We start from the raw sequence: 27,195 nt of genomic DNA on the forward strand, positions 1-27,195 counted from the left end.
AGCTCTGCTGGCTGCCTCATCAGCTGACACACGCTTGTCTAGAAAAAAAACATAATTACAAAATTATTTGTTCTGCAAGGGCAAGACAGTTATGTGTACAGGCACACATACAGACACATAGAGGCATGCATTTATCATCTGAATTTGGTCTACTTGTTAGCTCTTTGAAATGTCGTGCTCGCGTTGGAAGTATCAGAGAGAGAAAGTTTCTGTATCTTCCGTGCTCATTGCTAAAGATGTCTTGTAATTCTATTTACGGTCTCCAAAGATATCTTCAGTTTAAAAAGCTCTATGGATTCTCTCCAGATTCTTAATCAGCCACCTGGTGGGAGACTGACTAGAAACTGCTGAAGTTTGTCCGCTCACTTTAACATGTTTTTGTAAAATTAAACACAAGCTGGCAATTTTGGCAGGAAGCGCTAGAGTACACTGTCACACGAAGTCTATTTCTGGAGCTGACAAAGCACAGGTGACTCTGTTTGTTTTCTGAGTAATCTGAGATCAGGGGTGAGGAGAGAGTGGAGAATAGAGAAAGTGTTCACTTTTGTTTTTTTCCTTTTGTATGGTTGCCACCTTTGCCTTCACATTGGATCTAACTGGTCTGATCTGTATAATACATCATGTAATTGCATTTGCTGTTGTGTGTTGTGTTACAGTAGTGATTAGTGCGTTATTTTATATGCTCATAAAACATACACATGTGTTGAGCAGAAGGGCATAGGCTCCCAAACTCTAATTGGCTAAGGGCTCACTGATCTGCTTTGTCAGCTGAATCGCTAATGGAAAACTTTTTAAATCCGATTTAAATATTCATCATATCATTAAAGAACCTCCCCAAATTGGTAGAAAAACAACCCAAGGACAGTGCAGTATAATTAAAGTTATATTGTGTTATTGTATCTCCCTATATGTCACAGTATTATTCAACTGTGGTGGATTAAAATTTCACTGATATTATGATAAACTGTGATACACACTGTTGGTACTGCTGGTAAGGTACTTGAAAGAAAAGAACACAAGTGTACAAATACAATAAATGCAAACTTACTGTAATAAACTATCATAAGTTATGTCATGTTCTAATACACGATGATCTGGGTGGTGAGAGTATGGAACAGGCTGTTGTGTAACTGTATTTCACACTTTCTGGTGCTTGAATGGCAAAATTGCATCTCATGCATATATATTTCATTTATAGAAAAATACAACATTGCAAATCCAATCTGTCAGCCTTGTTCTGCACTTTGGACTGGAGATGACTAACAGGCCTCATCAAAAGATGGGGGAGAGATGATTGCTCAGTGAGAGTCCTCTGTGAGGGGATGTCTCCAAGTGCCACAGGGCAGTTAGGACTCATAAATGTTATATGAAGGCTGTACAAATTATGAGCTTGAACTTTTTTTGTGTGTTTTTTTGTGTTTGAAAACAGCCGTGTTTTTTATTTACAACAGAAGTTGATTATCCTCATTATCATTTTATAGGAGCCCCAGATCATAACAACCCTCTATGGACACTGGACTGCACTGGAGTGCACTCCTGCTACAAAATTGTCATCCTACAAGCTGGCTCATTTGTAAACTTTAGACTTCGGACTCTGACATTACACAATTGAAAACCACTAAAATTTTCCTGTACTATTGTGCTGCCCGTTATTCGGACTGGAATGAAATATGATCAAATAAATTCAATACATTCAAAATGAAACCTTCCTGCCAAATCATGTTGTGGTGGTTAGAAAATAATGCAAGAATTTGTTTGCCTGAGCTAGTAATGAAGAACAGGAAATCTCAAAAGGGAGCATAATACTATTTCATTTTCTCAAAATGAAAACGCTGTGAATTAAAATGTTTCCAGGCTTACAGAATAGGAATAGAATCTTAGAATATTGTTCTTGCATGTATTGTATTACTGTTGTAAATAATTTATGATTAAATAATTTTTACATCTTTGCACATTATGATTTGGCTTGATGAATATTTTAAACCCCCTTTCATGGCAAAGAATAGGTTCAGAGCTCATAATGCCTGGAATATGAAAGACCAAATTGCCTGATATGACTGGAAAAAATAAAATACATAGTTCACAGTCCTGAATTATGACACAATTCACAGTGCAGTGAAACATATGTATATTACACAATTTCCACCAGCCAGTAACAATGACCAAAACAAGAACTGTACTCTTTGACCAGCAAAGTTTGGTAACAGGGTATAAAGATAACTGATACTCCCTGACTTCGTGTTACAAGTTTCATTAAATTGTTTAAAAATAAGAGTGCAGTAATCAGTATACTGGGCCTCATATTTTACATGTATTTGTCTGTTTTTCTTATTATTATTTCTCCAGTAATTTCTACATGAATGTCCAATAAAGTATACAGTGCAGTCCATAAGTATTTGGACAGTGACACAGTTTTTGCTGTTTTGGCTCTGTACTCCAGCACATTGGATTTGAAATAAAACAGTGACTATGAGTTACAGTGCAGAATGTCAGCTTTAATTTGAGGATATTTACCTCTTTATTGGGTGACCATATAGGAGTCACAGCCCTTTTTATAATAATAATAATAATAATAATAATAATAATAATAATAATAGCTTACACTTATATAGCGCTTTTCTGGACACTCCACTCAAAGCGCTTTACAGGTAATGGGGACTCCCCTCCACCACCACCAATGTGCACCATCCACCTGGATGATGCGACTGCTGCCATAGTGCACCAGAACGCTCACCACACATCAGCGATCAGTGGGGAGGAGAGCAGAGTAATGAAGCCAATTCATAGATGGGGATTATTAGGAGGCCATGATTGGTAAGGGCCAATGGGAAATTTGGCCAGGACGCCAGGGTTACACCCCTACTCTTTTCGAGAAACGCCCTGGGATTTATAATGACCACAGAGAGTCAGGACCTCGGTTTTACGTCTCATCCAAAGGACGGCGCCTGTATACAGTATAGTGTCCCCGTCACTATACTGGGGCATTAGGACCCACATAGACCGCAGGGTGAGCACCCCCTGCTGGCCCCACTAACACCTCTTCCAGCAGCACCTCCCAGGAGCTGCTTAGCTTCAGTGGGTTGCCAGATGTGAGTTGCAGGGTGATATGGCTGCTGGCGTTTATGCATAGTCCTCCCATTTAAGGGGACCAAAAGTAATTGGAAAATTGGCTGCTCAGTTGTTTCTTGGCCATCTGTGTGTCGTTGCATCATTAGTTCATGTACAAGAGTGCTAACAAAAGGTCTACAGTTGATTCTAGATGTGGCATTTGCATCTGGAGTCTGTTGCTGTTGTCTCTCAACATGTGGACCAAAGAAGTGTTAATGCCATTAAAGTGGGCCATCATGAGGCTGAAAAATCAGAATAAATCTATCAGAGACATAGCCAAATTATTAGGTGTGTCAAATCAACTGTTTGGTACACTGTTAAGAAGCACGAACGCACTGGTGAGCTTAGCAATAGCAAACGACCTGGTAGACAACAGGAGACCACAGTAGTGGATGACCGAAGAATACTATTGTGAAGAAAAACCCCTTTTCGACTGTTGAACAGATCAGGAACGCTCTTCAGGATGTAGGCATAGATGTGTCAAAGACTACCGTAAAGAGAAGGATACACCAGAATAATCTCAGAGGGTTCACCACAAGATGCAAACCACTGGTAAGAAAGGCCAGGTTACAGTTTGCTCAAAAGTACATAAAAAGCCTCTAGAGTTCTGGGACAAAGCCTTATGTACAGATGAGATGAAGATTCACCTGTACCAGAGTGATGGAAAGAGAAAAGTACGGAGAAAAAATTGAACTGCTCCTGAGCCAAAGCATACCACCTCATCTGTGAAACTTGGTGAAGGTAGTGTCATGGTTTGGGCATGTATGACTGCCAGTGGAACTGGCTCACTTGTCTTCACTGATAATGTGACTCCAGACGGCAGCAGCAGGATGAATTCTGAAGTGTACAGAAGCATGTTTTCTGCTCAGATCCAACAAAATGCCTCAAAACTCATTGGACGGCACTTCACCTTGTAGCAGGACACTGATCCCAAACATACTGCTAAAGCAACTATGAGGTTTTTCAGGGCCATAAAGTGGAATGTTTTTAACTGGCCAAGTTAATCACCTGACCTGAATCCCATTGAGCATGTATTTCACTTACTGAAGACAAGACTGAAAGCAAAAAGCCCCCGAAAACAAGCAGGATTACAGGCCTGGCAGAGCGTCACCAGCAAAGATACCCAACGTCTAGTGATGTCTATGGGTCGCAGACTTCAGGCAGTCATCAATTGCAAAGGATTTGAAAACATGCCAAATTTTATTAAAGATTATGTTAATGTGTCCAATTACTTTTGGTCCCATGAAATGAGGGGACTATGTATAAAAAGGGCTGTGATTCCTATATGGTTCACCCAATATAGACGTAAATACCCTTGTAAATACCCTATTTCAAATCCAATGTGCTGGAGTACAGAACTAAAACAGCAAAAATTGTGTCACAGTCCAAAAACGTAGGACTGCACTGTATGTGTGTAACCGAGAGCATGAGGCCCCACACTCATAGGCCTAAGTCAGGAGACTCTAGTCATCTTTAGAAAAGATTAGTCACATAGAGAATGGGTAAATAATCTTAGAAGTTTTTGCTGAAGTAAGGTATTTCATATACTTTCACCTTTCTTCCAGCCTGCTACGCGCCACCCTGCTCCCCACTCCTCGCTTGGCTGACACAAACTGGCAAGAGCCCAGTCCAAACTGATGTTGTGACAGAACATAGTCTGTCTGGACTTCGATGTTACATCTGACCAGATTTCCAAAGCACAGTTATGCGGTGGTGTAAACTCATCTCACCATCCAGTGCTGAAATATCATCAGCCTATCCGAGAACAAGTTATGCTGCAGCCTGTCTGTATAAGCATAAGGTCACTGCAGTGATTAAAGGTAAAAGGTAAAAAAAAATTCCACCAACAGTTGCCTAATAGAGTCGAAGATTGAATAATCAGAGATCCCTCATGATACTTGATACTTGTCATGTCACAGCAGATGAAAAAACAAGACAGCTGTCTTCTTTAATACTCAATACAGAAGTGCAGTCTTGAAGATCTGCAACAACACAATACAATTAAAGAAAACACACTGACTTTTTTAAAACTCTTTTAAATATACTAAGTATACAGAATAAAAAATGGTCACTCAATTTCACTGAAATGATTGTTTTAGGATGTTGTATTAATTATTTGTTATATTTAGATATTCTATAAAAAAATAGTAATGAGAGCCTGACATGATCAGGATGTAAAGAAAGGGGCTGCTGTTGTCACAGAATGCAAACTGTTGAAGGAGGAATAGGCTATGAAATTGGGTCAGTGGCCAGGATTGTGTCAGTGTATGTCACCTCCCAAAGTATTCAGCTTCACGTATTCTAATGAGGAGCAGGGAACAATTAGCAACAATTAAGGAACACAAAGTTCTTCCAGCTAGGAAGCAATTACCACACCTTAGGTATTGATGCATGGACGTGTGAGGGTTCACTGACCCGGTTAGACCCAGACCTCGGGCAGTGGGGGAGGGGGCAGAAAAGCAGACAATGAAGCGATAGGACCTATGACACCTGAAGGGCTGCACAGCTCACAAATGACCTGAACTTCCCCCTGATAATCTACTGGGCACACTTGCCCCTGACAGAGCCAGTGGAAACCCTCCTGAGGGGGGATTGGCTAACGGTAGGGATAAAAAGATCTGAGCCTGAACAGAGGGCTCTCTCTCCACTTCGCACGAGCCCCTCGACACAACACAGACAGCGCAAGGGAAGCCGCAGCCTGTGAGACCACAGCAAAGAGGAGCTATTGGCCCGCAGACCAAGAGAGACATTGGCAGCGGAACAGAGGTACTGTGCAGAGACTTTGAATACCTTGAGGCAAGGAGCACAGAAACAGTGAGCTGATACTGAAGTTGGGGGAATGGAGTGCAGCCTGCTGAGGAACTCCCAACATAGCCCTAGCAGACTGGGGAAATTGGACTGGGTGACATATTAATATGTCTCAAATTAATATCATAGTAATAGTAATAGGATTTCCCCAAATCCTCAGTCTCAACATCTAGTCTGCTTACATTGCACATTCACATCATCTATATTTACCAAATACCTTCTTGCAGGACTGTGTAGGGTCCAAATCATGTATAATCATGCAGGATTCAGCACAGAGGAATGTCAGTCACCAGCTGTCCTCTGTGCTTGGCATGACTCTGGTGATCACAGGGAAAGTATAATGTATTGTTTAAAGGGTTTTCATCATACACGCTTTGTAATTTCAAGATTCAGTGATAGTAAAGTTTAAAATCGTAACTTTTTGATTTTAGTTATATCACTTTTTAATGCACAAATTGGAAGCTAATATTAAAATCAAATGCACACACAATAAACCATTTTCAAGGATTTGTATATGTGATAACAATAAACATATTATGTGTATACACATATGATTGCAGTCATACCACACCATTGTCAAAACAGACTGATGGAATATGGGACTCATGTTTCTTTGCTTCTGAGAAAACAAACTATCACTATCACAACACCAATAACACTATAAACTGGATTTCTTTTGTGCTTATGTATTTCACAATACCGGGCTTATTTTGCATCTCAAATTTTTCTATAATGCAAAACATTAAAATCTGTAATTATATAATAGGACTGCAATATGTACTTTTAAAACAGACACACATACATATCTCAGAACTTTCTACAAAGGGGAGCTCTGACATTTTACCAGTGTGTGCAAAAGCACCAGTTCTGAACAATTCTAGATTTTAACTTCCCATCACACTCATTAACACACTCATTCAAACTGGTAAAAAGTGTGATTATATATTATCTGGCTTATCTTCACTGGATAACCATTTGGTTTTGAATCATATTTAAAACTCCTCTGAGTAACTGAGCCTCCCAGGGCAGATGTTTCTGTTTTCAATCCTGCACTTGAGGAGCTACACCTCTCACACATAGTGTGTCACATTGGACCTCTGGGGTGTCAGAGCCTGTTCCAGCTAATGAAACCCCTAAAAAGGAATTGTATTGTCTGTTGTCTAATTTTAGACCTTTGGTACACATTGGAGGCCTGTGCAATATCCTGTTATTGCAGAGGCGCCTGATGATATTCTTTGTTATAAGATACCAAGGAAAGTGTTATATGTTGAAGTCTAGTCAAGTCTAGTGTCTGAAATTGAGTTTTACATTAATTCCAAAGTAAGTGGATTATTTACATTGCATTTGAGCAATGACAAGTCGAGCTTTCGGAGAGTGTGATACCGATTGGACCAAGTTAAACTTGATAATTTAAAGTAGTTAATTTAGTAGTGAATTGGTGGTGCTTTTTGCAATGGTGTGGAAATGTGGAAGCCATTATGAATCCTTTACTGGTATACCCTTCCTCAGATAGCTCTGCATAATATTTTAGTAATTAAGCTTATCTAGGAAAGCAGAGTTTATCACAAGGACCATAGAGGTTATAAAATATAGTCTGTGGAATAGCACAGGTGACCACTCAGTAAGTAATGCACTGAGTCAGTCCATTAGATTACATTCTCTTGTGGCACTGCTTATATGTTAAATAACACCAGTTCTGATATCATCTCTGAGCCCTTCTTTAAGGGCTGTACAGAGGTCGCCAACCCAGTGCTGCTGTTTTCTCTCTATCGAGGCATTGTGTACCTGCAAGGTCTGTGCTGCCTGGTGCCACTAGAATCCACGTTCTGCCCTTCACACTAGAGCATTGTTGTCATTTAAACCCTGGTGGAGAGCAGAGCTGACTGAAGATGGAGAACTAGGAGAGGTGGTTTAACATTAACATTTTAACATTACTTTATTAACCCTTTACAATTTCTTGCATTAGGAATTATCTTTTCGCATACCCCAGCTTGCTCTCCATGAGACACACAGACAGGGAGAGAGCCTGGGGTCAGAGCGCAGGGTCTGCCATTGTACGGCGCCCCTGGAGCAGTTTGGGGTTAAGGGCCTTGCTCAGGAGCCCAACGGAGTAGGATTCCTCTGCCAGCTGCGGGATTTGAACCAGCAACCTTCCAGCCACAGGCGCAGATCCTTAGCCACAGAGCCACCGCTCCACCTACAGTGTCCAGTAATTAACAGGCAGGACAATCATTCAGGAAGAGGAAATTAAAAGTCAGTCTGGAGCACGGAATTGTGATGAGGTTGGCAGACTCTGTGATGATTGGTGTGTACTGAATATAGCTCTTGACACAATTGGTGAGACATTGGGCAGTTGCCACATCAGAAGCCTCAGTGCTAGTTTCGGTGACTAGGATCATTATTTATTACCAAACTGTGAGATTTCTATTAGTGAAATAGTAATTGGTCCTTCTAGTCAGATAAGAGGAACTAGGGTTTTACCAGTGACCCCTCACCCACACCACCAATTCTTCAACAGAGTTCAGGAAATCAAATCTAAAACTCCCAAGCTCATGTCTTTCCAACAGGGAATGGTTAAGGCTGTAAGAGGAGTGCAAATTATCCAAAACGTCCGGTCAAATGAGTCGGCGGGCTCTGCTGATGTGAACATGGAAGGTAATAGGTAACCTACTGGGGCTATCGCCAGGTGGTTAACAGGAGGGACTGAAGTGGGACATATATATATCTCACTTATCCAGCATCACAGTATCACCACTTAAGCACATTGTGAGAGCTGTTGATGGGGTCTGTTAATTTAGTCTGAAACAAAAGTTACACTAAGATGCCATAAAGCTGACTTGCTTTAGCAGCCCCAGTGGCTTAACGCTACATAATAAACGACAGGAACAACACCCACAAACAGGATAAACCAGACCAATGTCTGCTGCATATCAAAGGACAGAACATGGAGCAAGACAGAGCAGGGCAAGAAGTAATTACAGTGCCTTGCGAAAGTATTCGGCCCCCTTGAACTTTTCAACCTTTTGCCACATTTCAGGCTTCAAACATAAAGATATAAATTTTTTATTTTATGTGAAGAATCACCAACAAGTGGGACACAATTGTGAAGTGGAACGAAATCTATTGGATTTTTGAAACTTTTTTAACTAATAAAAAAATGAAAAGTGGGGCGTGCAAAAGTATTCGGCCCCTTTACTTTCAGTGCAGCAAACTCACTCCAGAAGTTCAGCGAGGATCTCTGAATGATCCAATGTTGTCCTAAATGACTGATGGTGATAAATAGAATCCACCTGTGTGTAATCAAGTCTCTGTATAAATGCACCTGCTCTGTGATAGTCTCAAGGTTCTGTTGAAAGCGCAGAGAGCATCATGAAGACCAAGGAACACACCAGGCAGGTCCGTAATACTGTTGTGGAGAAGTTTAAAGCCGGATTTGGATACAAAAAGATTTCCCAAGCTTCAAACATCCCAAGGAGCACTGTGCAAGCGATCATCTTGAAATGGAAGGAGTATCAGACCACTGCAAATCTACCAAGACCTGGCCGTCCCTCTAAACTTTCAGCTCAGACAAGGAGAAGACTGATCAGAGATGCAGCCAAGAGGCCCATGATCACTCTGGATGAACTGCAGAGAACTACAGCTGAGGTGGGAGAGTCTGTCCATAGGACAACAATCAGTCTTACACTGCACAAATCTGGCCTTTATGGAAGAGTGGCAAGAAGAAAGCCATTTCTCAAAGATATCCATAAAAAGTCTCGTCTAAAGTTTGCCACAAGCCACCTGGGAGACACCCCAAACATGTGGAAGAAGGTGCTCTGGTCAGATGAAACCAAAATCGAACTTTTTGGCCACAATGCAAAACGATATGTTTGGCGTAAAAGCAACACAGCTCATCACCCTCAACACACCATCCCCACTGTCAAACATGGTGGTGGCAGCATCATGGTTTGGGCCTGCTTTTCTTCAGCAGGGACAGGGAAGATGGTTAAAATTGAGGGGAAGATGGATGCAGCCAAATACAGGACCATTCTGGATGAAAACCTGTTGGAGTCTGCAAAAGACCTGAAACTGGGACGGAGATTTATCTTCCAACAAGACAATGATCCCAAACATACAGCAAAATCTACAAAGGAATGGTTCACAAATAAACGTATCCAGGTGTTTGAATGGCCAAGTCAAAGTCCAGACCTGAATCCAATCGAGAATCTGTGGAAAGAGCTGAAAACTGCTGTTCACAAACGCTCTCCATCCAACCTCACTGAGCTCGAGCTGTTTTGCAAGGAAGAATGGGCAAGAATTTCAGTCTCTCGATGTGCAAAACTGATAGAGACATACCCCAAGCGACTTGCAGCTGTAATCGCAGCAAAAGGTGGCTCTACAAAGTATTAACGCAAGGGGGCCGAATAATTTTGCACGCCCCACTTTTCATTTTTTTATTAGTTAAAAAAGTTTCAAAAATCCAATAGATTTCGTTCCACTTCACAATTGTGTCCCACTTGTTGGTGATTCTTCACATAAAATAAAAAATTTATATCTTTATGTTTGAAGCCTGAAATGTGGCAAAAGGTTGAAAAGTTCAAGGGGGCCGAATACTTTCGCAAGGCACTGTACATATCAAAGAACAGGACAAGCACTCAGATTGTGAAACAAACTTTCTTCTGACTGTATATAAGAGCTGGGAAACCCTTGCAGTTTGTCTGTTATGTGGGGCAGACCCGGCGCGTTTTGTTGGACTTATTGAGCTCAATAAAACTGAATCTGCACAAGACTGTCCTGCTCCTCTGATGAAGAATTTCCTACAACAGACCTTATTTTCCTGAATTTGCCATTTAACTTGTCTCTCTGGTACCTGACATTTTCAATTATCTCGTATATAAAAATCCCACTCTGTCTTGATATAGTCCTCATGCTCACAGTGAAATAATTATTTTAATAAAAATACATGCTTTCGCAGTGCAAGCTTAGCATTGCAGATTACAAGAAGTTTATCACATGAAAGAAAGATGGTTAAATACTGTTACAGGTATAGTTGACTACAGAAGGATTTCTTAGAATTTAGATACAATGGGTAACATCTGACTTGTGTCAACACTTCCAGCTACAAAATAAAGGAATGTTTGGCTAAAATGTAGGACGGCCAAAGCAATTGTAGAGTTTACCTTGGTTTACCTTAGTTAATTAACTTCTGCATAAATGATGTAGTGTCAGATTAAGCACCAATAAATTGCCTAAAACCACAACATATAAGAGGATAGTGAAGCAGAGAGGTAGAGGGGGTGAAAGGTAGACAAGAGACGAAAGAGAGAGGACACGAGCTCCTTGTTCCATATCAACTGGGAAGGCAACATCGGACCTAAGTGTTTGCACCTGGTTAATAGAGCTTGCTATTCTGTACTTTTTAGGGAACTCTTATTTCCTGTGTAGAGAATCCCTTAGTCAAGAACGGCCACTCCTGGTGGGTGCATTTTTAGATTAGGGAGATAGGTTCCCATTTATTCGGTGGCATCGGGGCTTGCAGAGAGAGCGTTACATTGCATGTTGAATGTTGTCTGTTTATGTTCTGTGTAGTTTAGTGTGTATATTGTCATTTTCAATAAATATGTTTAACCAAGTGTGCCATAATTATATCAACCACTCGAGTACGGTATATTCTTGGCAAACTATTTACAAGTTTATTTTACTTATTGATTTATGCGCTCAGCTTATTTCTGATTTCCTCAATTTTTATAATCTCCCTTTTGTAGCAATACTTTTCATAAAGAAGCAACTCTACATTGAAATATACCGAAATACCAATTTATGATCACAAACAGAATAAAAAAATATATACATTACCCACTAGTCAGTGTTATTAAGAAACATACATTATCTAGCAATCAGTAAAATCTTTTTACACTGAAAAAAACAATGTGAAATTCCAAAGCCTCCTGTTAAATTCACCATGTATCTGCAAACATTATTTACTAAATAGCTGTTGATTCTTTGTGCTGACTGTGGATCTCCTCATATGTCACTAGTGGTTTTATATATGTCATTTTGGAGGCATATTTAATAATAAATATTAGGTACAGCTGTAACATTCTGGATACTGACATTTAAAACACTGATGGGTAATACTGTATATTCAAAAGCACTCAGACATTCTGACATCTCTGAGAGAACTGTAAAAGCAGCTTATAGTTAAAACAATATGCATATTATCTTCTGTAAGTATTTTATATATAGACAGTTAAAATCTGGAAAAATACATTTTTTCCACCCTGCAAATGCTAAAGATATAGTGGAATAAAAAATATCATTAGAACTAGACTCCAGGAGTTTGCTTGTATCCCTTGCACACTATACTTCTACAATAACAGCTGTTTGTACTGGTGCCTCAGGGGTCTCTATTGGGGCCTTCATCTATGCGTTACTCATAGGTTGCATGCTTCATGAAACATGGTGTTAAATATAATTTCTAGCCTGACAAAACTCTAATTTATTTTACTTCCAGCTCAGACACTCAAACAGCTGGGTACACTGGTTACCTGGAATTTGAGGGACTACTCTGAATTTCTCCCCTGTATGCATGTGCTTGTGTCCTGTGATACCCAGTGACACAGTGAGTACCCAGAATAGTGCCCATTGTCTGCTATTTTAAATAGTGGCTCACCACAAATCCGTTTTGGACCAAGCAGTTATTGAAAATCAATGGCGATGGATTTTATCGACTTTCATGCTTGCCATATAAAGCTTGCTAGCAGCAGGCAGCGCAGCAAAAGTGTATGAAAAAAATGTACTTCTGTGAGTAAGCTAGAAGACGTTGTGGACTCTTTAAGAATTTATCACATCATAAACACTAACATTCCTGTAATATTACATGAAAACATCCCTGTAACATTCCTGGATAACAGATCAATTGTTTATTCAGAAAATAAACAACAAATAAAACTGTTATTCGTTGCGCACATCTCTAGACTTTTTCGAATCTTTTCTCCTCAGATTGAAATTTGCCGACTGCAACTAATAACTGATAATAATAGGCATGTAAACAATGAGACGTTAAGGTACAGGGAGTTAAAACTTACTATTCAAGTATATGTGACACACTACATATATATATTATACAGTGCTATAAAATATATATAACGTTCAGTTTTCATTAATCTGTCGAACCTTTCCTTAGCAAAATGGAATTATCTGTCAGCAGGGGGCACGAGCGACGTTTCTAGACTTCCGAAGCGCGCTCCAGCATGGAGGCGGTCACAGATGCCGTCTTGTGGCGCAGTAAAGCTGCTCGAATGAAATCAGTCTTTGTATATTTACACCTAAAGCTACAGACCTGGAGTAATTCGTAATGTCTGAATACATTAGAATTACCCTGGGTTAGTTCTTTCAGTTTATACTTTGATTACAAACCGAGCTTCTGTCAGCATGTGAAAACGAAGGGTTATCGAAGAATATCCGTCACCCATTTTCTAACCACTTCATCCAGTTCAGCGTGGGGAGGGAATCGTCTTGTTTTACTTGTCAAGTCTCCAATAAACTATAATTTAAGGAAGATTATACAGTTATACAGTGTTAATACGTTGCATTTGGTCTTGTGAATAAAGATTTATTTAAAATACTATTTTAGGAAGCAACAAGGTCTAGATTCCATGGAGGGTATTGATATCGTATTCACTCGATTTAGTCGGCAAGTTCGGTGATTATTGTTACTTTACATGATTTCAGAGTGTAATGCTAAGAAGTCATTTTATTATATTAATGATACATTTTAAATTGAATTAGTGAAAACGAATTAATGTTATTGGCGAAATGACATTTGTGGTTATTCACGGGAGAATAATAGCAATATTATTCTGGTGATTTTCTGTAGGATTTATTATGTCATATTTATTGCTTTCAAAAGCGTGAGAATCAGTTAGGGAAAAAAATTAAAAGGGTAAACGCCGTCTTGTGATGAGGTGAAACAGTTCGAATAAAGTAAATCTTTATATATTTACTTAATTGTGTTACACTCGGATGAATATACCTATTCATTTGCATGTGTAATATTTTTGTCGTTTTGCTTTTATTCCGAGTAACTTAAAAACTGATCAGCAGTGCTATCCAAATGTTCACAATATCTTAAAACTCCGCGGCATCTTCAATTTCTTTTGTATCCCCTTATTGCTTCGCTGCTAGCTTGCCTACCCGATTCACCTCCATTATTTTACAATAATCGATGAGTCCAGTCCAGGGTCGTGGCGAGCCGGAGCCTAACCGGCCAGACCATGAGTGCAGGGCAGGAGACAGTGCAGACATCACGCCAGTCAGCCGCAGGGCACGAACACGGGAGACATTATACAGACGCCAGCTGACCTAGACAGCGTGTCTTTTGACTGCTGAGACCGGAGCGCCTGGCACCCACCCACATGCAAACTCCTCACAGATGGACAGCAAGCCCGATATCGGACCCGCAGTCCAGGAGCTGCGAGAGAGGCAGCAGCAATAATCGCCACACCGCCGTGCCGCAGTGTTTAAATAGAAAATTCAGCTGCCCAGGCACCGCTTGAAGGCTTTAGAGCTGGGAGGAACGAGTTTGGAGTTTTTAAATTCTATTTTCCCCAGAGAGGCGCTGTGAGACGTCAGGATGACCTACTTTTAGTGCGGGTTACTGTCGGACGTTGACTCGCAGCGTCTGAACGAAAACAAATGACACCAACCAGGAAGCAGACAATACCAGAATCGGGCGTCGTTTTTTCTTTGAAACTTTAATTGTGAAACTACCGAGTACAGTTACGCGATTTATTTACCCACACATTCGTTGCGAAAAAAAACCCACCGGCCATGAATGAATAAAATTTAAGGTTTAACAGCAGATACCAAAGGACCAATGAAACTGGCTGAATAAGATGGCACCAAACTGTCGACCAATTACTTTCTTCAGTACCTCCTCCCTAAAACGACATCAGAAGCTTAGGTAGAGAGCATCATCGTGAGTACCTCAACAGTACAGCACAGGAACAAGCGCTTATTGTATGGTCTGTACCACTTGATCCACACTGCATAATTTTCATTCTGAGTGTGTTTAAAGCAGCTGCTTCTCACAAGGTAAGTGCTAATCAAACATTGTTTTCATTTACTGGTATTCCTATTTTTCTAAAACCATATTTACATCTAAAAACCTAAGGGAGAAAGCAAAACATATTTAGCAAATGCAGCAATCGAAAAGGTACGGTTTTTCTGGTTTCTTGAAATTTACACTCAAACGAAGAAAATGTCTGTCTTTTAGATTTTAGTAGCTGGCAAGAAGCGCAGAATTAGCTCACGATGACTACAGCGGAGAAACGCAGAAACGGGGAGGCTGCGACAGAGTCCACGGTGGAAGACGTGTTTGATGAGACTTACAGGGAAAAAGAGGGTCCGAAACCTCCCAGGAAAATAGTATGGAGAAACGTTATCTTGATGTCCTTACTGCACACAGGAGCTTTGTATGGGCTGACCCTGGTTTCCTCTGCTTCTGTCTTGACCTTGATGTGGGGTGAGTGTTGTTGCCACAGTTCATGATTTCCACGATCTGTGATACTTCTTTCATTCAAAATGGCCTACACATTTTTTGTGGCGTAGTTGAATTTAAAATGTGATGCGTGCGGCACCGAGTCGCTTTAGTGCTGTTGAGAGCCTCTGAGGCGAAAAGAGATCCTTTCGCAGCTCAGCACCTACTGGAGACACGCTGTAGTGAGAAGCGAAACCGCTTGAATTGTTGTTCATTGTAACCAGCAGGAGCGCGCAGTGTTGGATCTCGCCGAAACCCGCTGAAATATTAAACTTTTAGAGGTATAAAAAAATCCTACAACTTGTTTTTCGAATCCAGCGTCCTGGTGTCAAATGTTTGCTGTTTATGTTCCACAGTGGTATACAATTCAACACCCCCCGGCAATCCTGATTATTTTAATTGAACTCCAGATTCATCTAATAATTACCAACTAAATCGGGAATAGCCAGTTCACGTCCCGTTCCAAAATCTGCTTTATTTGAATGGGTCAAGACACCCATTTATTTATTTTATGTGTTAATTGGGAGTAAAAAGAAAGTATTGCTGGAACCTGCAGGAATGCAGCCACAGAGCAGTGAAGTTACCTATACTTGAACTAGACCTTTTTGAATCGTTTTAAGTCCCAGAACTAAAGTGGCTTGAAAACTTTTCAGTGGTGGGAAAACAAAAAGGTTCATTTCAGTTAGGGGTTCAATTAAGCGATTGAATGTAGAATGTAGAAATTGAAAACTTGACGGCCAGGAATCTGAACACCTACAAACGTGACAAGCGCAGAACACACCATGGGGGGGGGGGGGGGGCTGGATTTCTAGACTTTTTAAAGCAGCAGCACCTGAAGAGCTGGGAGAAGTTGGTAAAGTGGTTGAATTAAGATAATAAAGATCTGAGCTGGAATGAAAGCCTGCAGACGCTCCCCTACTGAGACCAAGCTGAAACAGTTTGCCTGCACAGTTCAGCTTCACTACTTACAAACGCAACTGATTAAACTGTGTGAAAATCCTAATATTTTAGCGAAATATTTCTTAATTAAGGGAATTCCATTTGTTTTATGGGGTAGAGGCAAAGACTAATTGAATGCATATTGTTTAGTGAGGAAATCATTTTCTTAGCTGCTGATAAAAATGAAAAGTACAGTACAGTACAGAAATGACACTTGTTGAGTCTGATTCAGAGTTGTTAGCATAGTCCAGCATTTTATTTCAGCAGAACGTACTGTATCAGTTTCCTGTGCTGGTCTTAATTTACCAGATAATCCTTAATGTACATATTTCAGGTGAAAGCCTGCCAGTGCAGAACTTTCCAGGTTATACAGTATGTGATGCTGTTGTCATATGTAACCTTATAAAACTTAGTGGTTTTCCCCTATTCTCACACTGAATATTTTTTGTATTGCATCAGATGAGGAATAAGTAGTCAATATAGTATAGTAGTCTGTGTAGTTACAAAATCCTTCCTTCCAAAGGATAAAATCTAAGATTCAATATCTGAGGAAAACTCTGTGTTTGGCTTTTTATAGGAACTATGTACTAGCCCTTTGATAGCATTAAATGTTCATTTATTACTGAATAGCAAAACATGAACTAGAGGGCACAAGTGGGAACTACATCCACTTTAAACAGAGCACAGGAGGCAAAGGGCTCTTTACCCATAAGTTTGTGTGAGTGACAAGCTACGCAGTCGTTGAAGCCGATACCCTGGCATTTTTCAAGAAAGGGCTGAATGAGATTGGATCAATTACCTAACTTCCAAATGAGCCAGGTGGGTCTAGTACATCCTGCTCAGCCAGATGTTTTTTGAAAGAAGTTATGATATTGGTTTTATGTATCACAGTGACCAAAGCTGAACCACAGTATTCTTAAATTAAATTATAGTGATAACAACCCTTTTTTTCTAGTTTTAACTGTTTATTCCAACATATGTTTGCCTTGTTGTTTATCTACATTGTCTGGAGCAGAGGTTCTCTTTCCTAGTCCTGAGGGGATTGTTGTGTGCTGCTTTTCATTACAGCTGTACCCCTTAATCACCAGTGCTAATTGGTGCCAGTAATTGATCTACTTGCTTCATTACTCAGGCCTTGGTTTCAAAACTTCCCCATTTAAAGTGCATTACATACAACAACAGACACAGAAGAATTTGCTTGTTTATTTGTGACTAGAGTGAATGCTCTTAATAGGTGGCCAGTGATCAATAGACGGGTGGGAATGACACAGTATCAGACGCACACACATTGTGTCAGCGTTTTTCCTTCGGTTTATGTCCTGTTTGTCACATTTCAGCTGACACACTTGAGTGATGGGAGCTCTGAAGCTCACGAATAAGCACAGGGCTGATACTGATGATAAATCCCATTCAACACCTTAAGAGATAAAGACATTTTTCAAATAGGTTTAAAATGGAAAATAGAAATCAATTAGTCTGTGATTAAGAATACCATTTCCCTGGACCAGGAGTGTGAAACATCTGGCTAGAAGATGGTAATGATGTTAGTCCAAACACCTATAATATATGTTGTTCATAATTACATGTGTCTTCTTCAAGTTGAGTTTTTTCTATTCTTTTTGTAGTCTGTTTCTGCTTCCTGCATATAACACTCTGCACTTAATCTACATTAAACATCACCGTCTTCTACCAGGTGTTTCCCCAGTCCTGACTTTTGTCTGATTCTTCTTAAAATGTCCTTTGCAGCTTCTACAATGCCAGCTAATTCTATAATTTAACTCTGGAATTAATCTTGTGTTTTGAGGGAATTTATCAAAAACCTAAGAAATTCATACTACACAATATCATACAGTCTCTTTATATCCATTAGTACTGTTACTTGTTCAACAGATACTAACAAATTATTTAAGCAAGGCCTTGCCTTTTAATTCCATGTTTACTATCCCATAAGGACTTAAGAAAGATTGAAAATGAAGGAAGGTCATTAGACCCATCTTGCTCATTTGGTAAAATATGTTCCAGCTGTCTCTTTAAAAGTGCCCAGAGTCAAGCCACCTGGCTGGCAAGCCCTCTTCCAGAAACTCACAGCTCGTTTGGGTTACTGGATCACTGTGGCCTCTCCTCACATCTGCACAAGTACGAGTCGTGTCCCTTAAGAAGACATGCTGTCTCCTGAATCCGTTGAATGCTGTTGCCATGCAGATGATCCTCTGGTTGAATTTGGACTGTTGCAGCGGTTTTGTTACTCTTTTTATAAGTGCTAATTAATAGGTTATGGAAAAACATTTCTTAATTGAATATATTCACTTATTAAACTGAAAAAAAATCATGTGTGTTTATAATCTTTACAGATTGATGTTTTAAGGGGGGGCTGGTGAGATCTGCTGGACTGTAGCTCTATAGGACCAGAGTTGCCCACCCCTGCTCTGAAGTGAAGTAGTGGGTCTTGAAAATCTGAATGAATTTCACCATGATTATGGCCTTGGCTGGAGCAAAACCCAGAAGGCGCACTGGTCCTCCAGGATCAGGAGTGAGAACCAGTATCTTCACCCATGTAATTCCATAACAGGCTGCACACATTCCAAATTTCCATATGAACTCCTAGCTGGGTTCTAAGCAGTGCTGTGTCCCTCCCTACACATATAAGTGCTGATATAAATCAAAAGGTTAATCTACGTGCATTTATTGACATTCTAAAGGACAGATTACCAGATGGAGCCCTCATCCTAACATTGCACTAAGCTTGGCAGTGCTGAGGCGGCGTAATATTATATTAGAAGAACAATAAACAATGGCAGTTGCAATAGACTTCCCATTGTTAGCTGGGTCAGCCGATAACTGTGTCCTTCTGAGCCAATTTTCAGGCCTGCCTCATGGTCACAAAGCCCACAGGTCCTCGGCAGTCTGCACTAATGGTACATACAATTACATTTAGTAGCAGGTACAGTTAATGCTGGTTTAGGAAAGGACTGTACCTAGTTAGTCTAAACAGAGTTAAAAAGGCATTTAACTGGAATAATTGTGACTGTCCGCATTGGGACCTGTTTTAACGCTTCCTTTCTTCCTTGTCCCTGGGCAGCTGTCTTGTGTTTCCTGCTGAGCGCCTTAGGAGTGACAGCTGGGGCACATCGACTCTGGAGTCACAGGTCCTATAAGGCCAAACTGCCCCTGCGGATCTTCCTTGCTTTTGCCAATTCAATGGCTTTTCAGGTACAGTACAATGATCTCCCAGTACTACGTGAATGATGCTCTTTGAAGAGATGAGAAAAGCCCGAGACTGTGAAGGAAATCTTTTTAACTGGCATATAATCACATCAGTGCCCCTTCACTGAGGCTCGTGGGTAGATAATTATTAGTAATAATAACTGACTGGATGCCTGCCAAGCTTATTAGTTTAAGAAACAGGATGATGATCTCCAGTCATGTTCTCTGTATTAATTGTTGTTACTTAAAAATGGCAGGTCATAGGTGAGCAGAATCTTTGCTAATTATATTGTGCGTAATCTGCAGAATGACATCTACGAGTGGGCTCGGGACCACAGAGCTCACCACAAGTACTCTGAAACAGATGCCGATCCCCACAATTCCGGAAGAGGTTTTTTCTTTGCTCACATTGGTTGGCTCCTGGTACGCAAACACCCTGATGTCATTGAAAAGGGAAGCAAGCTGGAGCTCACTGATCTGAAGGCAGATCCCGTCGTCATGTTTCAAAGAAAGTAGGTGGTGCAGCTTTCTCTCCACACGCTGGTCATTGACTCGTTTTGCTTTGTAAATGAACCAGCGTTCAAGTCTGCTTGTTGCTGTAAATGATTCTTTTTTTTGTGTAGGATTATTTCATCCATCTTAAATTTTATGGTATTAGATTTTAAAATCTCCATTTCCCCAGAATATATATGTTCGTTCACTGTGCTTTGATGCTTCCAAAACTTTATACAGTATCTACTGTAATGTAATTGTGAGCGTGGTCTTTCCAAGTATGAATGCTTGACAGTTTTAATAATTATTATTTTCTTCCATTTCGACATGTAAGAGGGGACCCTACAGCCTTCACCGGGATGATGTGCAGCAGCCATTTTGCACCAGTAGCTCCACTTCAATAAAATCCATGAACAAAATGAATGTCAGATTTAAAGATTTGATTTTCCCCATTTTGGCATGTTAAAATAATGCTATGATCTGTAGACTATTGGTTTATATCATGCATATTTTTTCACCTGAACTTGAATAATGGAGATGACTGTCTGCTTCAATAAGAACCTGCTTTTTTGCCAGAGTTCTGTTCTGTCTTGTGAATTATAAGGAATTATAATGGTTGGCCAAAAAACCACCTATTAGGAAATGCACATAATTGAAGAACATAAATAATTTCCATTTACCTCTGTGTTTACTATTAAAGGAATCCATTAGTAGAGTTGCATGTGAAAGAAATTTGAAGGAAGTATTGAACAACATTAAACTGCAGAGTGATGAATCCGAAGTAAATTGTTTAGCATTTCCAGCGTTATCTGTGCTAATTGGCCATGATCTCTTGTGGGGCACTTGGTTTGAGGTTTTTACCAGCATCAGAAGAATAAAGAACTTTCTAAACCCCAGATGTGGCTATAATATTAAGGAATTAAGGAGGCTAGAATGCATACTTTGACTCTCTTGCTTGAGAACGTGATGCAGTGACTCAGCTGGTAAAGGATGGGTCTTGTCATCAGCTGTGATTGGTATTCTCCAAGCTGTGGTGAACAACTGGCTGAGCGTTACTGAGGGTGGGGTGGAGTTAGCTGGCCTGGACTGTCTTGCTTCTCAGCGACACAGCGACCCCCGTGGCTTTCCAACAGTACTGTAGGTCAGGGACACATCTCTCCTCCAATTAGCACTGATCCTCCAATACAGAAGTCTGTTACTGTTAGCAATTGTGATGCTAAAAAATAAAGACCCTGTACAGGGTGATTTCCCCACGCTATTGCAGGAAGGTCCTTATAAAAAAAAGTTACAAATACGCAAGTCCAAATAATCAAAAACCCATGGGCAGGCGAAATCAAAACTGGGCTGGGACAGTTCAGTCGAGACAACAAATCCAAATCGCAAAAGGCAGAAACGAGGTCAGAAACTAGCGAGAGTCCGGGAAGCAACGACGAGATCAAACCGAAAGAAAAAGGGTACGCGCACATCCGAAATAGTGAGCGACGGTAAAGGAAAGAGAAGGGTTAAAGTAGTGATTGGAGTGAAAGGTGATAGGAAGAGGGTCTGTTTAAGTGGGTGAGTGTGGGAATGTGAAGGCGTTTGTTAGAGCGCGCAGAATGCGTAACAGTTACCTGTGTCATGTTCAGAGATTAGCTCAAAGGAGGGCAGGCTGGAGGAGTCTGCCTACACTTGCTCATTTTTCTCTTGTGCAGGCACAAGGATGATTGCTGCAAGATGAGACATGAAAAGCACAGCTGGCTATTTCAAACTGAAAATCTAGCAAACAATCATTGGCCATTTTTAGTTTTTTCAAAAACTCACAATTGGCTAAATGAAAAATCCAAATCGAATGCGAACATAACAAAAAATAATTGCTTATTCCAAATAAAAAAAAAAACCCCAAGAGTATACTACATAGTCTTAGATATTTTCACAAAATGCTCCTTAGCCTTCCTGGATTAATGGAATAGCACAGAAGACATTTTAAGCATTGCAGCATTGTTTGGCAGGAGTTTGTTGCACCTGTCAGAAGCCATTAACATTCCCTCTATTTGAAATTCGTAGATGATTATTGTGTTAAATTTTAATCATAATCTGTACCAATTCAATAGGAAAAAACTAACCATCTTAACAGTACTTTCAGTGCTTTTTTAAATCAAAAGAAGTGTTAGGGTTAATTGAGATAACCGGGCCCGTCTTTTGTGTGATGTTTTTCAGGAATTATAAGATGTCTGTGGTTCTGATGTGCTTCGTCTTTCCCACGGTTGTGCCCTGGTACCTGTGGGGAGAGTCTTTGTGGGTGGGGTACTTCATTCCTGGAATCCTGAGATACGCTCTGGTGCTGAATGCCACCTGGTTGGTGAACAGTGCTGCTCACCTGTGGGGAAACAGGCCATATGATGTGCATATCAGCCCCAGGGAGAACAGATTTGTCACCTTCAGTGCGATAGGTAAGTTTTACATGATTAGTCACCAGAGCAGGGGAAGCTGCCCTATGGCAATTGCATTTTTTTTTTTATCTTCCTACTTTTAAAACTGTACATGTTTGAAGACCAGACACTCTAGCAGCTAGGCAAGTGTACTGGAGCAAGTTAAATATGTGACAATAATTGAGGTCAAGAAGGAAATCTGATCAACACACTTGACTCAGAAATGGTTTGTTAACCACAACACTGAACGGAAACTTTGCAGATTCCATCAACTAGCAAACTTAAAAATTTACTACGATTGTAACTTGTATGTATGAAATAGGTCTTCCTGAGTAATCCAAGATGGCAGCTATACCAACATTTTTTACTTGGTTGTTGATAAGCGGCCCATAACTATTTATGCAATTTTAAAAGTGTGGCCGGATAGCTCAAAACATGTCTGTTAGCATTCTAGTGAGTATACTACTAGCATGTGACTCAGTGTCATTCTTGCTTATACCAAAATGATCGCCATTTTGTTCACAAGCAAACTGCCATATCAAACTGCTCTCACTCCATACTACCAATTGATTTGGAATTTGACAGATTTCACAAACAGCCATTACAGTTCCTGATTCTCCCCTACCAAGCTGCCATGATCATTTTTCCTGCCACAGTGGATCCTTGGCTGCCTAGCAAATCATTATTACAAAACGCAGTCTGGTCCTGTTCAAGGACTTCTTCACCAGTTATCTCCAGACTTAGTAGTTTGAATGGGATTTGCTGGCAATGACATGTTCTTCAACCTGAAATATTTTCTCAGTTCTTTAGCTGGTTCAGGCCTCACCTCTCTATGTATGCTTGTCTTTCATTTCCTCACTACACTTTCACTCCTTCTCCCTGATGCCCTACATCAGGGAGAACAGCCAACCTATTCCACACACCCACCACTCTTCGCAAAAAAGTGCTTCCTTTGCTCCTTGTCTTCTCTGAAGACCCCCTTCATCTCTATATAAAGCACGACATGCAAATGCAGTACGTGCCCTTGTGCTTTGGCTTGCTTTGAAAACAATGTCTGAGCCTTGCAATGAACGTCTTTACTGTAACAAAAGCACAGAATTTTCCAAATATAAAAACAGTCCAATTTTGTAATTCACTGTTGTTTTCTGATGTTTAGTTTTCATTGCTTTAAGCACAATAACTCCCTTTGTTTGGTGGGCAAGTCCAGTTGGAAAACTTTCTGTTTTATAAATTTGATCCTTAATTGCTAGCAGTTTTCTTGTATAACAGTTATTTCTTTCAAATGTAATAACATCTCTGATTCCAGATTCAACTGGAGTGTGTTTTAATGTTTTGAGCTCAGTTCGGGAACTGTATATTAAGTGCATTTAAAAAAAAATGTGCACTTCGTGAATAACAGTACTGTACTTATGATTGTGAGAATTTTGTGAATTTTTGATTTCTTCTAAATTCTTCAGTTCATTATGTTGTGTGTAAATGCAGAGGGAATAAGGTATAACTGTAGCTACACATAATGCATAATTAGTGACATAAAGTTAAATAAAATCTTCACTTCAAAACTGCTTAACATTATAACCATACAATACTTAGGAAAATAATTTCACTTGCATTAGTACATGGAATGTTTTGACTACAAAGGCTCAAGCAAAGAATGCTATAGGAACATTGTTTTTGAAGTCGGTCTTTATATTTGAGAAGCTTTTTTGTGATCTTCAGTTCTGCCGAACACAATGTAACCATTCAATTATGCTAGCTTTTATTTTGCTTAAATTAGGCCTAGTGTTTGTTAGGCAATGAAGGAAAAATACATAGCATTGTCTGCCTTGCTTCATTGCTAAGTTTAAACTGTTGGATACTGCTATGTGGAGGAAAATATTTGCAGTGTGGTAAATATTAATCAGGGATAGTGCTACTATGTGATTAACCTGAGATAACTCTTCTGTTTGCTTTTGTTTCAGGAGAAGGGTTCCACAACTACCACCACACTTTCCCATACGACTATGCAACAAGTGAGTTTGGTTGCAAATTAAACCTCACCACTTGCTTCATTGATTTCATGTGCTTTGTGGGCCTGGCTACGGACTGCAAGAAAGTGCCACAGGAATTGGTCATGGCCCGTGCTCAGCGCACAGGGGATGGCAGTAACAGAAGTGGCTAGGAGGCGCCGGGATTCAGGAATGCCAAGAAGAAAAAGAGCACACAAGAAAAATAATGAAAAAAAAAATCGGAAAAATAAGTGCAGAGTATTTTTTTTCGGGGGGTTGCTTCTCTGTTGTGTGAATGGCTCCACAACCCTTTAGAAGTAAACGTTTTCCTAGATCGTAAGGATTAATATTAGCTTTAAAGGGAACAGGCCTTTTCGTAACTGATTTTTTTGTTGTTTTCTTTGTTCCTAACTGAAGCGGTAGAACCCGTGTGGGCTGGAGAAAAACAAAGCCATTCTTAGCTGTGAAATTTGGGCTCATATTGCAGCCCTGTGCTAGAATTCTCTATGCCCAGTGGCTGTAATGGGCTCACTCTCATTCACAAGAGAGAGCTGGCAGAGACTGCTGAACAAAGCTATGGTGAAGCTGCTGGATGTTTGATTGACAATAGACCAAATTTTAATGAGCTGCAGCTAAGCATATCCACAGTAAGGGAATGAATGAAACTGAATGGAACCTGTTTCTTATATACAGTGATAACATTTGTTGTCCCCACTTGAAAATACATTGTCCGAACAAGTTGTATTTTAGAACAGGTTGTCCAAAAATCTTTTGACATTTTGGGCCACACAAAAAAGTGGAATGTCTGAGTTTTGTAAAACATAATTTTCGAATTGGAAGCCAAATCAGGGTTTTTAATAACACTGCACTTTCATGCGCTTAGGAAGTAGAGGATAGCATCCAAAACGGAAGATGTATCATTACAAATTATTCCTGCATTTAATGTTTTGTATGCAGCTGCATTCAGTCTCTTACTCAGTGTTGCTGTAACTTACAGCACGTGTGTTTACAGTAAATAGTAGCTACCAGTATTATATTGTAGAGGGCCGCAGGAAGAACATGCAGTCCAACACTGGATAATGTGCAGCATTCAGAGAGATGTGACAGAATTGTTATTGAAGAGGTACGCTTTGAGTCTTCATTTCACATAAAGAAGAGCATCATTCAGTTACCTTAGGATTCAAGCTCTTCTTAGATCAGATGCTGATGTTTATGGTTTAGGTTGCTCTTAATCACACCCTATTGTTGGGTTTGTATTCGTCTTTTGGAAAGTCCTGTTCTGAAGTCCACCTGTTTCTCCAAATCCTGTTGGAGAAACTGTGCCCAAAGCCTTAGTACATTACACCATTCCCAGTCTTTGCTCAGCTCCGTTGCTGTTGTGAGCCAGCTTCCCATGGAAATGTAAAGCAGCTTACAAGACACTTACCAAAGTGCAGAACTAGACAAAGCAGTGCGCTATTTAATTGAAAGCAGAGTGGAGTATTGACTTTGATGGAGCAGGGCTTTTGTTGAATTCAGACAGATGATTTAGCCTTAGGAGTACCGGAAAGTGTGGTATCTCAGCTTGAAACTTTGAAACAAAACAGGTGCTACATTGGTGGCTGTCTTAATACCTGCAGGTGAACATTAACCTTAGCACTTATTAACCCTGAAGTGACCACATCATTCCACTTGCATGACCCTTCTAGAGTTATTGATCCAAAAGAAATGTTTGTCATTTTGATGTTCATTAATATTGAGGAAAGTAAAACTAAGTTGTACGGTACAATATGTGCACTTTCAGTTCTGAAATTAAATTCAGAAATTTTGAACTAAACAATAAAATGTAATTTTAATTAATTACTGTTGCTCTATCTTTTGCAGTGCAATTATTTTCCAGTATTGACTGATGAATTATAAATGCCTTAAATAACTTATCAGGCACATTTGAGGAGAATGTTTAATGCACTGTATGTGTTGTAAATTAAGTATATTTTCTAAGGGGGAGAAATACTGTGTTTGTATTTGTTATAATGCCACGGTAATTTATGTTTTTTTTCTTAATTCAAATAAAAAAACTGCATTATATTTTGTCTGCTATTTTATGCAACCTACAGAATGTTTGAACCAAGAGGAAATGGGACTTGAAAAAAACAATACTTTATTTCTTGGACTTGGACTTTTTTTAGTGTTTGTTGCTTACTGAGCAAGCAACGTTCTTAGGAAAAGGCACTTCAGGTTTCCAACTCAGTAATTCTACTGACACCAGATTTACCAGATTTACGCAGTTGTGGGGCAAATATGGTAGGATTATTTTTAATGATGACTTTAAGTAAAGCCTTTTGGATAAGGACTCAAGGATTGCAGGGATTTTCAAACAAACCAAGAAACTGCCAATTAAGCGTTAAACTGTGTCTGCAACATCTCATTTTGTAATACCAGAGAATTAAATGGCTGGTGGAGGGCACACAACGATATATTTAGTGCACATTTGCGGATACTGACATGGTGATCTGAAAGCAACATCTCAGCATTGTGTTCAACAGAGAAAAGAAGCAAAAATAGTCAATTCTGAAGTAAAGTTAATGAAAAGTGGAGAACAAAGTCTGTCAGTCTTACTGCCAAACCAACCTTTGGTTTGTTTTTGTGGTGTGCTTGAAATAAAAGAACATGCAAGGAAAGAAAGAAAATCATAAATATCACATATATACCAAATAAAGTATGATTCTACAGTACAATGAAGATAGGATCC

The 27,195-nt window shown here is 39.8% G+C and overlaps 1 protein-coding gene across 2 annotated transcripts; it reads left to right on the forward strand.

The window, feature by feature from the left end:
• The first annotated feature begins 5,737 nt into the window (after positions 1-5,737).
• Positions 5,738-26,531, forward strand: LOC148661238 (acyl-CoA desaturase-like). Of its 2 annotated transcripts, none has more exons than XM_088634672.1 (6): positions 5,738-5,874; positions 15,173-15,421; positions 19,455-19,585; positions 19,886-20,091; positions 22,268-22,500; positions 24,438-26,531. In XM_088634672.1, the coding sequence occupies exons 2-6, from the start codon at positions 15,211-15,213 to the stop codon at positions 24,635-24,637; spliced, it is 981 nt and encodes a 326-aa protein (XP_088490798.1). In that variant the 5' UTR covers positions 5,738-5,874; positions 15,173-15,210; the 3' UTR covers positions 24,638-26,531. The 2 variants fall into 2 exon arrangements, with proteins under 2 accessions (XP_088490798.1, XP_088490797.1); XM_088634671.1 differs by lacking the exon at positions 5,738-5,874 and adding an exon at positions 14,595-14,991.
• The last annotated feature ends 664 nt before the right edge of the window (positions 26,532-27,195 follow it).

This window comes from Lepisosteus platostomus, chromosome 6 (genome assembly GCF_059453375.1).
Source record: "Lepisosteus platostomus isolate fLepPlt1 chromosome 6, fLepPlt1.hap1, whole genome shotgun sequence".
Lineage (NCBI taxonomy): Eukaryota > Metazoa > Chordata > Actinopteri > Semionotiformes > Lepisosteidae > Lepisosteus > Lepisosteus platostomus.

Bases quoted from the DNA above. Each gene is read 5' to 3' on its own strand.
- LOC148661238 (XM_088634672.1), top strand. From the start codon at position 15,211: ATGACTACAGCGGAGAAACGCAGAAACGGGGAGGCTGCGACAGAGTCC. The intron at 15,422-19,454 runs GTGAGTGTTGTT...GTCCCTGGGCAG, and splicing joins TGTCTTGACCTTGATGTGGG to CTGTCTTGTGTTTCCTGCTG. The intron at 20,092-22,267 runs GTAGGTGGTGCA...GATGTTTTTCAG, and splicing joins GTCGTCATGTTTCAAAGAAA to GAATTATAAGATGTCTGTGG.